Raw genomic sequence first — 18,015 nt, 5'->3', positions numbered from 1 at the left:
AGAGACCAGTGAGCGTATAAAAATATTGTAAAAAGCAAGCCGTCCATTCACAGATCCAGCGGAGACTTAATTATTCATGCTCATAAAGAGCATGTTCATGGATGCATTGTGGATTTGACATTTTAAAAGTTTGTAGATCTTTGTTAACACTTTCTTCTTTTTGAGTATTTTTGTACGACATCATTCTGTCACTAAAGCATTTTTCTCTGCATCTATAGAAGATTGTGCAAATAAGTCTGATCTACGCTCATATTTCATTAACAGAAGGAACCAGGCCCGGGGATCTCAGCTAATGTAGTTTTCCATCACTCCTGTCTTGATGATGTTATACACACAACAACCTTTGTCTTAAATAGAAGCACAAAGGCATATCCTTTTATAGTCCTCCCCTATTGTTGGCACTGTGGGGGTGGAGGTGACACCTGTGAACAGTGGATAAAGGGCCTCTAATCACCCATCTCTGACCGCAGTGTCCAGGATCACTCTACTGTGTGTCAGTCCTCCCCTTTGTCTCTTCCAATGGCCCCTAAGAAGAAAGAAGAGCCAAAACCTGCCGCACCAGCTGCCCCCAAACCCCCAGAGCCTGAGCGCCCCAAGACCCCGGAGTTTGACCCAACATCAGTGACGGTAAAATATCAACAGATATTATTATTGTACGCACAGATTGTGGATCGGCTTCAGATAGAGGTTGTTGGTGAATTTAACCCCTTTTTTTATTCAATCATATTAGACAGATAAGGAGACTTCATTTCAAGAGTCCAATGCTGTTACCTATGCCTGTGTTTAAAGTGCATCAGAGACCCCATGTGACATTTACTTGGCAGTGCAAGACAAACAGGAGGGTAAAGATTTTTCAAGGCATTATGGTGATTCTTGTAATATTTTTTCTAACCTTCATAGCTTTACAGAATTTTTCATAAACTGCGCACATCTTTGACAGTTATGGGGGAAAAAGCACATAACTCACTGTCAGGGCGAGGTTCAGAAGCAAACTACTTGATACGTCAGACATCATGGAAACATTGTCTTCTGCTGACTTGGCCCTTTCTCAATGGATAAATGTTTTCTTGGTTGAGCGAGCTGCCATGTTACAATGGACCGTGGTTAAATCCACAAAATATGATCTTCATTATGTCTGCAAATAGCAGACCACCCTCACCATTCCTCTGTGGGGAAAAAGGGGTGGAAAAACTGGGAGGAAGAAAAATACAGATAATTATAGCCATCTTCATCCATCTTTAAACATGCTTAGATACGTTTTTGGATAATATTTTTACAAAACCTCACAAAGGGTCTAGGGGTCTGTAGATGTAGCCTGACATGAGACAGAAACAGGGGCGTGCCCTGACAGTTCAAAATATGCTTGAAGTGCAAAACTTCAAAAGTTGTTGTGGTTACTGAGGCCAAAGCTATTTTTAGATTTAAAATAACAGATTTTAATGGAGCACAAAGCTGATTGTAGAAACGAGCTGTACAGCTGGTTTAACATTCAGTTCTCTTTCTACTATATATTCTACCACCTGAGTGTCAAACATGTGCAGTTTCCCAGGAAAAGCAAAGATACTGTGCAGGACCCTCAAGCACCCAGGTCTCTGGTAGAGGACCCGAGCTTGAAGGATAAAGACCGCCCTGCCCTCTCTCTCTCACACAAACACAAAAATTTAAAAATTTAAAAATGAGATGAAACAGATGGGTTCCCCTTCAAGGTTTTGTTCTGCTTGTTCTGCTGAACAAATAGAAGAATAATTAGAAGCATATATAAATCGCTGGATCTCAGGTTTTCTAACTCTAAATGGTGTTTAACAGATTTTATGTACTTTACACTCTTTATATCTAATAATGCTGCTCGTGTGCATATGCACATGACATTATGGCCTTGTTACTTCCCCGTGGAGCTGACAGCACCAAAGATTCCACGTTACATCTAAAAATAAACTCAAATGACGCCGACACTGGTAGACAGTATACATCTAGTAAGAAGGGGGTTTTAGCCTCAAGGTCACAACTCGACCTGCTAAAATGGCTTGCTGTAGGAGGGTCATCAAGTTCACCGTCTTAAATGAATTCACTGTGTTTGCGGTACTATGTCCCAAATGATCAGCATCCCTCAGTCGCTTTGTTTTCTATGTCTTTTTGCAGCTGGAATTTACTCCTGAACAACTTGAGGGTAAGGCTCAGGCGGCTGTTACAGTTGTCTTCTGGGCTGCATGGTTTGTGAGTTATTTATAGAGTGAATAAATTGTTTGTGTGATCATGCCACCCATAAGTGTGTGAGAAATGTTCAGCAGCAGCTGGTGATACACTAGAGCCAGCATATGCTATTATATTAAAATAAACATCCATCTGTGTCAGTCGCTTTGAAAAGGCTTTAAGATGCATGTCAGTCTAGGTAGAGAGGAACATCTGAGGGTTTGACTCCTTCATTAGCGGTGGGCTCTTTTATGTGAGGCGTGCAATTATGCTGTTGATCGTTACACAAACAGAGAGCATGTGATGCCTTTTCTCAAAGACTTTGCATGTTCTCTTAGATTACAATAACAAGATGAGAAATCAAAAGGAATAATGCGCTTTCTTTTCATTCACAGACTTCAAAGATGCTTTCCAGCTGTTTGACAGGACCCCAACCAGTGAGATGAAAATCACTTATGCCCAGTGTGGTGACCTAATAAGAGCTTTGGGCCAGAATCCCACAAATACAGAGATAATGTACGTGCTTGGAAAGCCCAAAGCTGAAGGTTAGTAATGAGACAAGTGTGCAAACTGAGTCATTGCTGTTGTTAAGCGTTGGAGCTGGATGTAGTTCAAGAATCTGTACAATATCGGACTAAATAAAGTTCACCACTACAAAGGAATTCCGTCTTTCTTTCTTTTTTTTTTTGTGCTTTATTTGTTACACTTTCATTATTTTCTGCAGATATGAATACCAAGATGCTGGACTTTGACCAGTTTCTACCCATCCACCAACACATCTGCAAAGCCAAGGACCGTGGAACATTTGAGGACTTTGTAGAGGGCCTCCGGGTGTTTGACAAGGAGGGGAACGGCACGGTCATGGGTGCAGAACTCAGACACGTTTTGGCAACACTGGGTGAGTTAATTAACAACTTTAATTCATGAATCTGTCATCATAAGGAAATGTACTGAACTGACTGCTTTCCTGTGTTCTTCCTTGGGGATCATAGGTGAGAAGATGAGGGAGGACGAGGTGGAGCAGCTAATGCAAAACCAAGAGGATGCTAATGGGTGCATAAATTATGAAGCTTTTGTTAAGTACATTATGGCATCTTAAGAGGGGCCGATGTTTCTTTCAGCCTCATTGTCATTCTGGTGCTACATCGCAGTACATAATGAAATCAATATGAGTGAGTAATGAGTTTGTCTCTCCTTCATTGTGAATTCTTGACCGCAAAAGATTTCTGTACATCTCATCTTGTATATTTTTCATTTCCATGCATCTTGGATTGATCTACAGCATAATTCATCAATATTTCAATGTTTTATTTTTTTTTCTAAGGTCCCTGATGTTAATGCTGTGCGCACACTGCACATTGCCCCTGTTTATTTTGTAGAGCATGGTAAATAAAAACACTCATTGTGGCTGTACTCGATTTTTCAAAAACGAACGCAGAAATGTGTGTTATTGTCTGCGCCTTTCACATAAGGCAGTTCATTTTGCTTCAGATTGAGTCATAATATATAATATAGTGCATTAAGAAGCAAATCAGAGACTCCATGGTTTAGTAGTTAGCACATTAGCCAAATCTAAAAGCTCACTGGTTTCAGGAAAAAAAAATGCTGATTAAAAAATGTGGAACCATCCACTGTGGTGACCCCTCATGAATAAAAGAAGCTATACTAACAGACAAATCAATAGAGTGTCCTGTTTGTTATTCTTAAGATAGCAACAGGACAACAATTAAAATAGGAAACTATATAAAATCTCTGTAGTTTGCTGTAAATGAGCATATATTTGATTCAATTACTTCTTCTAAAAATGTTATACCTAAATTTCGTTTCTCAAAATGTATTTTATTTTGTCAAAGTCCCCAAGAGAAAAGCATCTTTAGAGTAAAAAAATAAATACTGACATTTAAAGTCTGTATTAAACCTAATATAGGGCAGCAGCACTTACTACAGTGTCAATCACAGGAAATTTTGAAAAAATAGTACTTTCCCTAATCAGCCAACAGAGGGAGCTGTTGCTCAAAAAATTTCTCACTTGCGGTAAATGTGGGGATTCTGTAAACACTGACGAATGAAAAACAACATGCCATTCTTCACCTCCAGCCCTGCTACAAATATACAAATGAGGAACATTAAGGTGCCACAGCCTATCCATCCTGCTAGTCCCACATTACGGAAAGTCATTTAAATTCTGGTTGGCATTTTATCCAATGGCAGGGTTAGTTTCATAATGCTCGTTAATCAGCGTGTAAACCCACGCCTCTAGTAAGACCCATAATGAGCCAATTTACCATAACTGATAAAATTTTCGCTGTTTGTGAGCATTGTTATGTAGTACTGCTTAAATACTATTTTGGTGGTAAAGTTCATACAAGCTTAACGACATCAACCCTGTACAAGGATCTTCCTTTTATTTCCCCAAGAGGAACAAAAGCGCTCAGATTTCTGAACAATATCGTCATTGTCATGTTGTAGATTAGGTTGAACAGGTGCTCTATGGACCTACGCAATAATAAGTAAAATATTCAGCGCCGTTGCTTTATGCCTGCACCATTCAATTAAATGAATCACAATCTTAGACATTATTTATACTTGTGGGGTTTCGCTAGTTGTGAATGAGTTGAAAAGGACCCACTTACTACATTCGTTTGTTACCTGAGGCCTGAGGCTACAAATACAAACATGCTACGCCTACATTATTTTCCTGATATTGCTGAAAAACAAACAACATATTTCAACATAAGTCTGAAATCTGAATATAAAATAGAAATTTCTTTGATTTTTCGCTTGTATCTTGACATTACAGTAAAGACTATCCCATTTTGGGATTAACTCATTTCGAAACAAGTTCACCGTGGCATTATCCTTCACCTTAAATAGCTTTTCAAGCACTTCTTTTTCACTGCTCTGCTGACCTTCATCATAATCTTTTTCAGTCTGCTTTCCTCATCCAGCCGCTTCAGGCTATATAGTATATTTACCTATTATGTGTTCACAGCCAATTTTCCACCAGACGGCTAGACTGGCACCAGTTTATAGTTGCTGGGACATATTGACTGTATGGTTTAAGTAATGCAGTAAACTGGCAGCATCATATTGGAATAATTTCCACATTAATTCCGTTTAATAACAAAACTCCTGGAAGAAAACAGTTTATATATTTTAATGCCATTCACCCTTAAGGTTTACCCTTAAGGAAAAATCAAGTATTCATGTTTAAAAAGTCCTGGTTTACTTTGAATTGCCTGTTACCTGTGTAATTGTAAGCATGGTGCTTCTCCAGAGAAGAAAAAAAGAAAGAGATGCTTATTCTGTTGTGTCAAATTCGTTTTTAAGATCAAGAGTTTTAAAGCCAGAGAGCATAATTTACATTAAACCCCTTGCTAACTGAGTTGACTCAATGCTGATTAGGCCCATCATCACAAAGTAACATTAAAGCAGAGCTATAAATCCGGTGTGACTGAAGACATTAATGTGCTGGCACAGTGGTTCTGACTCATTTCAAGTCAACCAGTAAGAACTGTTTTGCCAGTGGTGAAGATGTGAGCAACTGCCAGTGGGAGTAGCTTCCCTTTACGGCTTATTGACAGAGAGCTTTAATTTCTTTTGTAATGTTTTCAGTTTCCAGGTGCTGTTGGTTATTTTTAAGCAACAAAACTACTTGGTAAGGCTTAGAATAATATTAGGGATTGGATTAAAATATATCCTCTCGCTACAATGTCGAGAATTTCTCTGCCAGAAAACCTTGAAGGCAAATACCACCAAAAACATTGTTTTCTTAGCCCCACCAGGCTGGTAAATGTGTTTTTAAGGTTTACTCCACCCTCTATGTGCACATGTGATGCACACCATCTTTTAGAAATTTGTAGTCTTGAAGTCTGAAGTTGAAAACGCAAACTTAATAAAGTTCCTTTACAGCCAGGCTGAAGGATGCTGCCTGTGGGAATTGCTATTAACTTACCTTTATGTATAAAATCAGCAGGGTGACCTTTGCAGGAGTTTTGGCTTAAAGCAGCAATAATTAAGTGATGGGAGATACTTCATTAAGCGAGGTCATTTATTAGTTTATCTGAGCTTAAGATATAAATATTATATTACAGATGGGTTTATTTTGAAATTCGAGGCTTAGTGGCAGCCTTTTGTTGTCATGCTGGTTATTTATTTTTAGTTGATGCAATGTGGAATGCTTGATTGGGCTACATCAGAGTCCCGGCCGATTGTTTGGGGATGTATAACTCAAATCCTGAGGGTTCTGGGGATAGGCTGTAGTTTCTGCTCCATTTCACTCCAGTCAAGCCTGAAGTGTATGAAACAGTGTCTAGCAAGTGCTCTCTGAGTGTGTCTTCCATTCTGTGAGTAAAAACTACAATTTCAGATCAGGAAATGCCAGTGAAGCAGCAGTCGTTCAGTCTATCAGAAAAATAAGTATGAGATTGGATCATTATAAAACTGCTGTATTTATTTTATAAAGTGCCTGGAGGTGAGGGAGATACACAGCAAATGAATCAGCTGAACAGATTCTATTAGTGCAATCTGTGACTTTTGTAAGATTTTCAAACTGTATGGACCCAATGCACTGAAATGCCCCCCTCCAAAATATATAGTGTGTTATATAATTTAAAGTAAAATTTTAATCAAAATCTGGGTTGTTCAACAAAGAGTTTTTATAAAATTATGTCTGACATCAAACAGCACTGAATACACATCATGTACAACAAACGATGTACAAAATAAACAAGATTTGGTCGACAAAGTCCAGTGGAAATAATAGAAATACATAGGCAGTTAAAAAGTCAGTATGTCAGTAAACATGGTTTCTCTCTTTGGTGAGTTCAAATAAAATATAGTTTTATTTATATTTTATTCACATTTGTTTAAAAAAAGTTTCTTTATGAAAATACGTCACAGTTGTAATGTAATGTGGTACACTTTGTATGTATGTAACATATTGAAGTCTTGGGAGGATGCGCAATGTCATGGCTAACTTATGACGCCCTTGATCAGAGTTATATATTAATGGGTAAATAATGAGAGGTGATCAGTATTTACCAGCTAACATCAAGCGTCATCAAGCAGCAACAGCAAAAATGAACTAAGATCAACAGAAACAGATGTTGTAATGTAGCAAAAGTTTACAAAATACTTTTTTTACATCAAGATGTGATTAAATATTTTGTGTTATGTACACCATCTTCACATGGGTTCAGTTTTTGAAATAAATTCTGGATGTTTTATGTGACACTTTTAAATACAAACCCCGATATCAATGCAAATATAATCTGAAATAAATACAGAAACGTAATAAATAAATAAAACATGGGAAGGTCATTCACTTTCTGTCCGAAGCTTGCAAAATCTTCTTAATGACCCCTCTGGAGTATCACAGTATTAAGCGTTATTGTTAAATCCACACAAAACACACATCAAACAGAAATGAGGGGTGCTGATTTTGCCACCCATCAAATGTCAGACAGTTTTTATTTAACAGATGTGTAGCTAATCTATCAACACAGAAGGGAATATGTGCATCAAAATGTAAGCTTGCTGTAATTGATCGATAAACCTTTTCATAACAAACGTTTCCTCCCTTATTATTATCTGTCCATACATGGCTGTTTAAATTACTATTGGGTGAGCAGCCTTAGGAGGTGTAAGAGCCGGGGTTACAGGCAAGCAGAAGGTTGATCTCACCAGAGCAAGGGTTTAGGAAAAGGATCGGTCCTCATATTGTCAAGCTCCTCTTCCTTTGACCCAGAAGCTTAGTATGTGACACTGATTATAAGGAAGCCACAAGGATTTCGTAAAGCCAAAAGAATTTAATCTGCTTCCACTGTGCCTGCATGACAAATCCATGCGCAGCACTTAACAGATTACATAAATGAGAATCACTTGGCTCCATAAAATAATGTATATATAATCATACCTTTCCTCGTCTGCAAGAGAACTCTAAGTTGGGAACGCTCATTTATCGCTCTCGGGGAGTTCAAACACATAATACGTTAAATTGCTCTTTATGTCAACACCTTCCTTGCACAGTAAAAAAAAAAAAGCAACAAAAAAATAAGACCAAGTCTAACAAAAGGAAATAAAAATAGTTGTAAAATCAAATCCTCAGAACAAAGAGGGGAAAAAAGTATTTACCAATGTTTACAACAGTAAGAAAGATGTAAAAAAGAAAGAAGAAAAATGATTTTAAAAAAAGACACATTATAAAAGCTTCTTAACAATGGCTTGTTTGTATAAAATAGCCACATCTCACATTAACCAAAACATCATGTGTTGAGACTGTGTTTTAGTTTAAAAAAAAGCAGTTGATGACTGTACGTTAAATTGTTTTCACTTCAGAGTGTTATGACTCATTTTTTATTATTTTGTTTTTACTCTGTGCTGTTTTCTGTTTTCTTCCTTACCAAAAAGCTTCTTTCTGTCAAATTAAGCTGCTGATAAAGAGCAGGTAATTCAAAGAGCAGTTTAGCATTTTTATCATAATAGATACAAATGGCAGTTTTGGCAACATATGAATGCGTCATGGTCAGTCAAATTTCAAGTACTCATAACCAGTAACAACACTAAAATTATAGGGTCAAACCTGATGTAATGTGACCATTAAACCATTTCGTTGTTTCGAAAAAACCCAGCCCGTCTACGTCCCGAACGGTACCTTATAACGAGAACTTCATGTCATTTTTGTGCAGTTAAAATGAACTTTTGTCACCAGGCAAAATAAATCGCATGACTCCTTAGTCATACCGGACAAACAGCGACCTTGCTGGAGGAATCAGTATGGAGATTGCGTGTTTCTGTGGTCACACGGCTGTGGTCTGTTTGATGCTGTGGAAGCTGATCCTGGTCGGAGAGGTCGGGATAGACATGGCTCGTGCCACTCGAACTCGAAGAGCGTGGTTGTCCTGCCAGCGGTGCCACCGTTTTCTTACTGCTGAGCGAACCTACAACGATAACAAGATATATAGAGAATAAAAGAATATTACAATAAACTTCAAATTATTTTTTAAGATATTATACAACATTTTGGGAAGTCATTTTAATTGTTTAATGTAAAGATAGAGCCATGTGAATAAATAATTGTTTTAGAAGATTCTGTGCAGTCCTGTGAAACTCCATTATTCAGTTCAGCTTGTAGAAAGCACCTTTAGCGCTCCTTAACTTGAAGTATTGTTTTCTGTATGACTTCCAGTCTCTGGAAGAACCCACACTTCTTTACAACACTTCAGTTCATTGAGGTTTGTAGGCATTTGTTTATGCACAGCTCTCTTAAGGTCCTGCTCCATCATTTCAGTCACGTTTAGGTCTTGACTTTGGCATTATAACACTTTGACTCTTTTCTTTTTCAGATTCTGTTATAGATTTGCTGCTGATTTAGCTATTGGACAAATGGCTTCACATTTGAAAGAGTACTTTGGTATACAGAGGAGTTTGTGGTCGACTCAGTGACCGCAAGGTACCCAGGTCCTGTAACAGCAAAAAACAGCCGAAATCATCAGCCCTCCAACACGGTGCTGACAGTTGGTCTCAGGTGTTTGTGCTGATTTGCTGTGTTTGGGTTCCTCCACACATGGTACTGTGCTTTATGGCGAAACATCCCTACTTTGGCCTCACATGTCCAAAGGACATTGTTCCAGACGTTTTGTGGTTTGTTCAGTTGCAACTTTGCAAACCTAAGCGTTCCTGCCATGTGATTTTGGAGATGCTTTCTCCTGACAACCCTTTTAAACAAACCGTGCTTGCTCGTTTTTCTTCTAATTATACTTTCATGAACTTTAACACTTAACATGCTAACTAAATCCTGTAGAGTCTGCGATGTGGTTCTTGGATTTTTTGCTGTTTCTGTCACCAAAGAGGTTGTCACACTTGTTGATGAGCAGCTGATCGAGTGCATTTGATTAGCAGCACCTGGCTGCTACTTACAATACCCACTGCATTCCTGTGGAAGCAGTAAGGGTGTGCTAAGTTTTTAACAAGATTATAATGAGTCCTGTTAAAACTCTGATTTTCTCATGACTGTAAATGTATGACTTTAACGGTAGACTATGAGACCGTAAACACATTAACTAATTAACTAACTAATGAAAAATAATATTCAGGTAAAAATGTTATATTAAAAAAATATAACTTTTTTGCCAATAATTTAAAGGGCTCTGTTCCCACAATGTGTGTCTTTATGTATAAATTAAACCCCATTATTATACTGATTTAATTTCTGTTTCCTCTCGATTACGATCAAACGTGACATAATCGTTATACTCCCCGTCTGTTGTCCTTTTGTCTCGATTTATAGGTTTTTCTTTTATTAAAAATTTCTGAATGTGATTCTTAATAAAAGTCACCTTCACAACCTTCCACCATGATCTGGCGTTATATTTTAAAATCAAATAAATGGTGATTTCAGCATATTTGGCCACAAAACCTAATTTCTGTCTCTGCTGCTCATCCACCTCCCCGTGTCCGTATTCAGTCCTTTGAATCCAAGTCAGGTACAAAGTTTTCCACACTCACATTAATTTTAATGACTGCAGTCAATGTTTTTCGATGCAGGTCCTGCCACTTGCTAGGACTTGACATCTTCTTAACACTTTTAGGCAGTTATTTGGGCACTTATTTTAAAGACCCCATTTAAAAGAATGGGAATTTCAATGGTCCCCCAGAACATAAAAATTGCATGCATCAAATCATTGAGTGAAACTGCTTAAAAGGCCTGGCAACTTTGCCCTGGAAAAAAAAGGTTTCTTTCTCAGAAGTTATACGTCTACTTCACTTGTGAAGAGTTACACAGCATTTTGGCTTCACTATCGGCTCAATCAAGAGTCCCAACACAATCCTCCTGACTCATTCCACCAGACCACTGAAGAAAAGCCAGTTTAATTAATATGGGTACAGTAAACTAAGAAAAACAACACTACGCATATTTATGTCTATCCCCAAAATGTTGAAACTTGACTGTGCACTTGTAACAACATGACTTACTAATTTGTTTTATGGTTTGGCTGCAAAAATTTCTGGCACAACTTCACCTACTTCCAAGGTGCATGGAGAGGATGAAAGAATTCACAATGCAGGAACTCCAGCAACACTTGAGGGAAGATGTGGCCTGATGAAGGCCCTGATGAAGGCCACAAGCCGAAAAGTGTCAGTCAATTATTAAAGTTGTTCATCTTCCCTCAAGTGTTTCATGGTTTGGCTGCCAGAAAGCATCTGATTGATTCATTTGGGTTAAGAGCGGAAAATGCGGTCCCTCTCATTATGAAATCCTCCAACAGAGTTTTATTCAGGAATCTTTCTTTCCATCACAATGATGCATATGCCTCAGTGTTTCTGTTTGCTTTGATCAATTCAAGATCTTTGACTAAAGAGCCTCAACAATTCCAGATAACATCAATATTAATCCAAAAGTCTCAAAAAGCAAAATCCTTGCTACAAAATTACAACCACGTTACCTCAACTCAAGATAATCAACTCAATCAGTATACCTTTAAGTCAGGGGTGTCCAACTCCAGGCCTGAAGGGCCGGTGTCCTGCAGGTTTTAGATCTCACCCTGGGTCAAAACACCTGAATCAAATGATTAGTTCATTCCCAGGCCTCTGGAGAACTTCAAGACATGTTGAGGAGGTCATTTAGCCATTTAAATCTGCTGTGTTGGATCAAGGACACATCTAAAACCTGCAGGACATCGTCCCTTCAGGCCTGGAGTTGGACACCACTGACTTAAGTCAACGCTTCAAATTTCCTACTAAACATGCTAACACTATGCCTCACTATATAAATAAATGCATCCTTTAGACTTGAAGGACGTAATGTTTCATTTGATTTCAATGGCTTGCCGGTCTATAATTGACCCAGTATCTGAAACTGTCATGGACCTGGGTCGTTGACCTAGTGTTTTGAGTTTGTTTGGCTTCATGAGGCATTTTGTTTTGCATTGTTTGCTCTTGTTCTTTCTTCATGGAGTATTTGTGATTATTATGTTCAGTTTGAGAGCCCTGGGGTTATTTCTTCGTACATCAAGTTTTGTTCCCTTTCGTGTCCCGTTTGTCTCGGTCTGTGTGCATCCTCCCCAGAATCTCCTGTGTTAGTTATTTGTGCCTCCCTGTGAAGTCTCTCTTGTCTCCCTGTTTATTCGCCTGTTTCCCAGTCATGTCTCTGTGTGTCTGACTGGTTGCTCTCACTCTCTTGCCCCCTGTCTGTGTCTACCTACTCGTCTCTTTCTCCTCCCTCTGTTCCCTGTATTCAGTCAGTCTGCGGCTCAGTGCATGTTTCTTGTTTTATTCTGACAGTCTCTTGTCCTGTGTGCATCTTGTTCAGTTTTGGTTCCCTTGTCTCGCAATGGCGTGTCCAGCGGCCCCCAACCAGACTGACCACCCCAGGTGCCACCCCAAAGGCAAAACAATAAAATTCAATCAAATATCAAATGTCCGATTATGTTTTCACGGTGAAGCTCAGATATCCGAGTGTAAGTGAATGCAGCATCGGCTTCTGCGCTATGTGCATCACGTTAGCAAAGGTAGGAGAGCCAAGCACGAAAGACGGCACTGCAGGAAACAATTTTTCGGTGAAAGAAAATGAGGACAGAATAAATGTCCCGGTAAGTAATATTAAGTTTGTTGAGTTTAGTAAACTTCGGTGAAATTAGAATACCAAGGAAAAAATAACACTTAAAGAATTATTGCAGCCGTCGAATATATCAGACAGTATGCTACAGAGGGGAGCTAACATAAGAGTTATGAGTTATAAGATATAATCCAAGTCGTAACATTGCTGTATGGAGCTGCAGATTTGGTTGCAGGTTAACATAGCTGGACTGGCCATCGGGCATACCGGGCATATGCCCGATGACTTATTTTTTATTTTTTTTTGTAATGGCATGAACAATGAGAGGTGGTGGATTGGCCAGATGCAGGTCGATGTGTAGAAATAACTCCGTTGTTTGGTGGTGGCTATGGCGGGGCTTCCACAGAGGCAACAGGTGGATGAGGGAAGGGGAGGCAGGAGGAGAGACCCGAAGCAGCCGCCAGTCCGAGTGTCAGGTGAACTGAACTTCAGGTAAGAAGTTATGACCTGCAGTCTATCTGGGTCAGATATGAACTAAGTTTAGGTGGAGTTTATTTTCGTTGTGCTGACTTTTTACTGTCAGTTGCAATAACTCATACTGCGTTCTAGCTAGCTTGGAGTTTTTATACAGCTGTTCGGTTGCTATGATGTTACTGATAGTGAACTTTATTTTATTCATAAGGTTAGTAGAGTTGCCAATGGCTCCTTAAAAAAATGGAATGGTCCCTCAATCAGAGAAAATATTACACGTTTCGTATTGAGCTGAGAAGAGACGCAGTTTGTCCCGAACTTCAGCTAGAATGGAAAAAGACACAAAGCTGGATTTATTCTGTCTTTACGCTGCACAGCTGCCTCTTCTCTCATCCTGCCTCTCCTGTTGCTACTTCAATCATGAAACTGATCGATGATCAGCTGATCGGCTTTTCTCTCTTGTTTGTTTATCGCCCACTTTGCGCCAGAAAGACGAAACCAGCAGATGTTGCGCTAAACAACAGCAGCACGTTTAAGCTTGATCGGCTGTTGTTAGAATTTATTTAATATTAATTTCTAGTATCAGCTGATGTTTGCTGGAGCCACAGCTGTAAAGCTGCTGGTCATGATGTCGGTTTGGATATCTGGTGAGAGGGAAACGTGAAGACCACCCACCAGGATCCTTTTTTATGTAGCTGACAGCTGGTAACTGTGCAGGGGCGGGTCTAGCAAAGTTTTGCCAGGGGGCCAGGTAGGGCATTAACAGGGAAAGGGGGCACAAAGAAATACTTTTCTTTCTTATTCTCATTTAAAATATCTAGCTTTTATTAAATAATTATCTAAATCTTACAACCAAAGTTTTTATCTGACGTAAAATGTATAGAAATCATACATATACCAAAAAGACTGTACATCACTGTCACAACAGGGTTTGTTTTCATTCAAAGGCTTTATGGCTTTAATACCTGGTGGGTCGGTCTGTAGTCAAAATGCCCGATTTTCTGTCCCAGTCCAGCCCTGCAGGTTATACTGGCAGTGTCACCATGCCAGCTGAATGTATTTCATCATCAGCCAGTGTTGTTCTTTATCAATATTACCAAAGTTTACCATAAGGCAGCATAGAAAGTTTTATTCAAATGTTAGTCTTTTCAGTTGTTTCTCCACTTTTTTCCTGTTTCAAAATCAAACACCAGTTTGTGAGAAGATTATCTTCTTTTTTTAACAGGCAGAGAAAGTTTTACATTGGAACTGGCTAATTTGTCAATTGTTTGCTACAAATGTTCGTATTTTAATATTCAAAAATGTTTTTGCCCAAAACATATGTGCAGTATATGTCAGTAAAAATACTATGCAAATATTGCTGTCCTTGAATGCTGAGTAAACACTGACAAAGCACTGATTGTATCTCTTGTACTTTATCAACGCAGTATCTAAAAACTTTGCACTGTAGTGGTTAAAATCTCATTCTAATAAGAGTTAAAAGTGCATTTGGTTATTAGGTTTATAGGATTATTGAATTATGGTTAATGGTTGGTAGAATTTTTTTTTTTTAAACATTATCTGCCAATTAAATCTGCCACCCTTCTCCAAATCTGTGCCCCTACCTGGCCCCCCCAACAAAAATTTTCTAGACACGCCACTGTTGTCTCGTCAGTTAGATTATGTCCAGCCGTGTTTCCCAGGTGTTTCCTCTCTGCCCTTAATCCTGGTGTGTATATGCCTGTGTCTCCTCCGGCCTCTTCTTGATCTCCCTCATTCCTCTGGCTGTGTATTCTGGCTGTTTAGTTTCTTAGTGTCATTCCAGTTTTGTTTTGTTTAGTTTTTCAGTTAGCTTAGTTTCTGAATCCAGCAGTAAAGTGAGTTCAGCCCTGCATGTGTGTTCTGCGTTTTTGGGTCCTATTCCTGCCTGCCTCACACAGCGTTATGACAGAAAAAGGATGTTTTGACACAAATTCTTTCAATTAACACTTGTTCTGTGTCTAGATAACTGACAGTAGTAAACATAACACGGTTTGACTTTGACCACTGCAGAAGAAATTAATAATTGGATCCCCTGGTACTGGATATTTTTGTCTTATGAACCACGTCAGTAGCCAATTGAATCAATTTCAGTTTGAGTCCTGCAAATAGATCTATTAGTCTCTCATTAGTCTTGATTCTACTTGTGTTAAGCTCTATTTATGTCAGATGATATATAAACTATACTGACCATTCTCAGATCCCTGTCCGTCTTTCGGCAATAAAAAGCTGGATAGCTCCAAATTTCCTTCCAACTAATGAAGCCAAATCAGGGGTTATATTAAAGTGTCACACCCACCCTGACAGCTCACATAAAAAGGGAGCGTAAGTTTTGATGACATTTCTATATTTGTGGTATTTGTCATTTTGTATTTTGTTTTATATTAGTGGAGCATTTTGTAGCTGTGGTTTGAAAAGTGTTCTACATATTTATGCACTATTTCTTTTTCTAAAAATGATACTAAAACCAGACAAAGACAGGAAGCCAGAATGTCCATATGGACAAAAACCAAAATCGGAAAACAACAAGCTGTGACAGAGCTGGGTGGTTTTTATGCACTATACTAGCAAAATCATATAATAAATAGCAATAGTTAAGTCAAGCCTCCTAATTTTTCATTTTTTAAATAAGGACCACTTTACAGCAGTCGTTTGTAATGTGGCCTAAAGTCACACAATTGCTTTTTTCGTTTTGTTGTTTGCCACTCAGAGTCTTAAATTGCAATTAATATCTGTTCAAATAGGATGACTCAATTTCTTCACATCACGTCATTAAATTAACAAACTCTTTACCCCCGAGTTTCAATAATTTTAGGGATGAGAGCGCGCAGCAAGAGAGTCCTTCATTTTTTTTCTATCACAATTTATCACAATTTATGTGTAATCATAATGGCGTTAATGACTTTCAACCAGCTGGAGTTTTGGTAATTTGCTTTTATTTCAATCAGGCAAAAATGAGACAGCCTCATAAAAGTTTTCTATGCTGTTATTTCACTGACTGCACGGAAACTCTTTGGCATTTTCTTTTCTATTACAGCTACTTGATCCTCCCCCTGGTTGAACATAAAAATGTTAACTTGGAGGCAAGTTAGAAAAACAATATTAAAACGAATTAAGGCTATCAATTTATGGTTTTATTAAGCTTGTGTATCAAAGAAAAAAACCCAAAGACATTGACAGTAAAATTAACATCATAAATAACGGGCGTTTTGCTAAACTCCAGTGACTCACCTCTCCGTTTAGAAAGCAGTAAAACACTGACACAAAGAACCCCTGCAAAATAAGACACATTAGAATTAGAAGCAGAAAATGTGCCTGTATTATGTAATGGCACTGTAATTAGACGCAATCATTATAAAGAAAAGGCAAAACAAATTTCCAAAGCAAAATATAGAATTTTTAAAGCTCTACTCGAACCCCCCCTCCCCCTACTCAGCCCTACATTTAAGCACAGGAGATAAATAAATAAATAAATAATAGCCACAGAGCAGAAATCATGCCCACATGGCTCTGTTATTCCTGACAGCTGAGAGCACTGAACATGAGGTAGGAGGGCCATGTTGTGTGTAAGCGCAGCCAGGATGCTACTTCAAATCATCTTCCCACAAGAAGCCTTAGAACCTGAAAAGTCGCTCTTTAAAGTAGCGATACAACTCTGAGATAAAAACACATTAAGAAATCAGAATGATTCATATTTTTAGCTTTGTGGGCAGTGAGTGTGAGCTTTCAAACTCTGGCCACTGTCACACTGTATTATTAATCATAATCTCACCTGAAAAGACTGTAGAAAGGAGTTGAAATAGATGAACACAATTTGCGAGATGTCATCCTCCCCCGGATTCACAAAGAAGAGCATGTAGGTGATGCCGAGCAGAGGTAGCAAGACTAGTGTTGCTTTCACGGCTTTTCTGTGAAGACAGAGTTGGAGTCTCATTTATAGAATTGCAAAAATTGAGCCTTGAATGTCAGCCCAGTGGATTCTGGAAAATGCATGACTCTGTGTCAGCGGCAGACAGGGATAAAAATAAAAATGTCACCCTCCACCACATGGATGTTTCAGATTGGAAGATGGGCCCCTTTTCAGGGGTAGCAAAAATATGTATGTCACATATAATTCTAGCTCTTCTGTAATAATTTTGACAGTGTGAATAAGAGCAAAGTTTAGCTTTCTTGGTTTTGCAATGCAACAATAAGCCATCACATCTATAGATGAAAATGTGGATGATTTATGTCCTCCTCCACTGCATCCATAAACCTCCTCTGTGGTCCTGTCACATGTCCACTACGCCTCCTCTGAGCACGTCCAAGCCAATTTTGCTTCGGCTCTCTGAATTTGTTTTTCAAAATAAAGCTCAAACTGTCCCATACTTTGAAATGTTCACAAGAGGATCCAATAAGCAGACACAGCAGGCACTGGCAAGTGGATGGATAAACTAGAAACCTTAATCTAGAACTCATAGACAACCAAAAGCAGTGTGAAGTGTGATGGAAAAACTCAAATGAATCCAAATCCATGGAATCTAAAACCCAACAGGAGCAATCCAAAACACAGGGAGGCAGCAGAAAACAAGGGAGTCTCGAGAACAGGCGAGAGATGTAACAACGCCTATACGGACTAGGGAGAGGGATAATAAGACACAGGAGAAATCAATCAAATCAGGGTGGAAAAAGAAAGTGAAAACACATAAAGCCACATGAGGAAAACAAAAGGGCAAGTAAAAGAAAGAAGGACAAAAAAAACCAATACTTGCAGAACAAAATACACACAGGCTCAGACA

At 38.7% G+C, this 18,015-nt stretch overlaps 2 protein-coding genes across 2 annotated transcripts in view; one reads left to right on the top strand and one right to left on the bottom strand.

Moving 5' to 3' along the window:
• Positions 1-474: 474 nt before the first annotated feature.
• Positions 475-3,700, top strand: myl13 (myosin, light chain 13). The gene is made up of 5 exons (XM_085389352.1): positions 475-627; positions 2,140-2,167; positions 2,586-2,735; positions 2,915-3,088; positions 3,183-3,700. The coding sequence occupies exons 1-5, from the start codon at positions 520-522 to the stop codon at positions 3,287-3,289; spliced, it is 567 nt and encodes a 188-aa protein (XP_085245478.1). The 5' UTR covers positions 475-519; the 3' UTR covers positions 3,290-3,700.
• A 3,267-nt stretch (positions 3,701-6,967) lies between these two features.
• crhr2 (corticotropin releasing hormone receptor 2) overlaps positions 6,968-18,015 on the bottom strand; it is a 41,173-nt gene continuing 30,125 nt past the window's right edge. Inside the window, exons 10-12 of the mRNA XM_085389147.1 lie at positions 17,010-17,145; positions 16,469-16,510; positions 6,968-9,131 (exon numbers count right to left, since the gene is read on the bottom strand). Coding sequence (XP_085245273.1) covers positions 8,991-9,131; positions 16,469-16,510; positions 17,010-17,145 — 319 coding nt within the window. The 3' untranslated portion in view covers positions 6,968-8,990. The remainder of the gene's footprint in view (positions 9,132-16,468; positions 16,511-17,009; positions 17,146-18,015) is intronic.

The sequence above is a fragment of the Rhamphochromis longiceps genome, linkage group LG18 (genome assembly GCF_057381845.1).
Source record: "Rhamphochromis longiceps isolate RC_006_pf linkage group LG18, R_longiceps_female_GT1.1, whole genome shotgun sequence".
Classification (NCBI taxonomy): domain Eukaryota; kingdom Metazoa; phylum Chordata; class Actinopteri; order Cichliformes; family Cichlidae; genus Rhamphochromis; species Rhamphochromis longiceps.
This window is presented reverse-complemented; position numbering and strand designations above follow the sequence as displayed.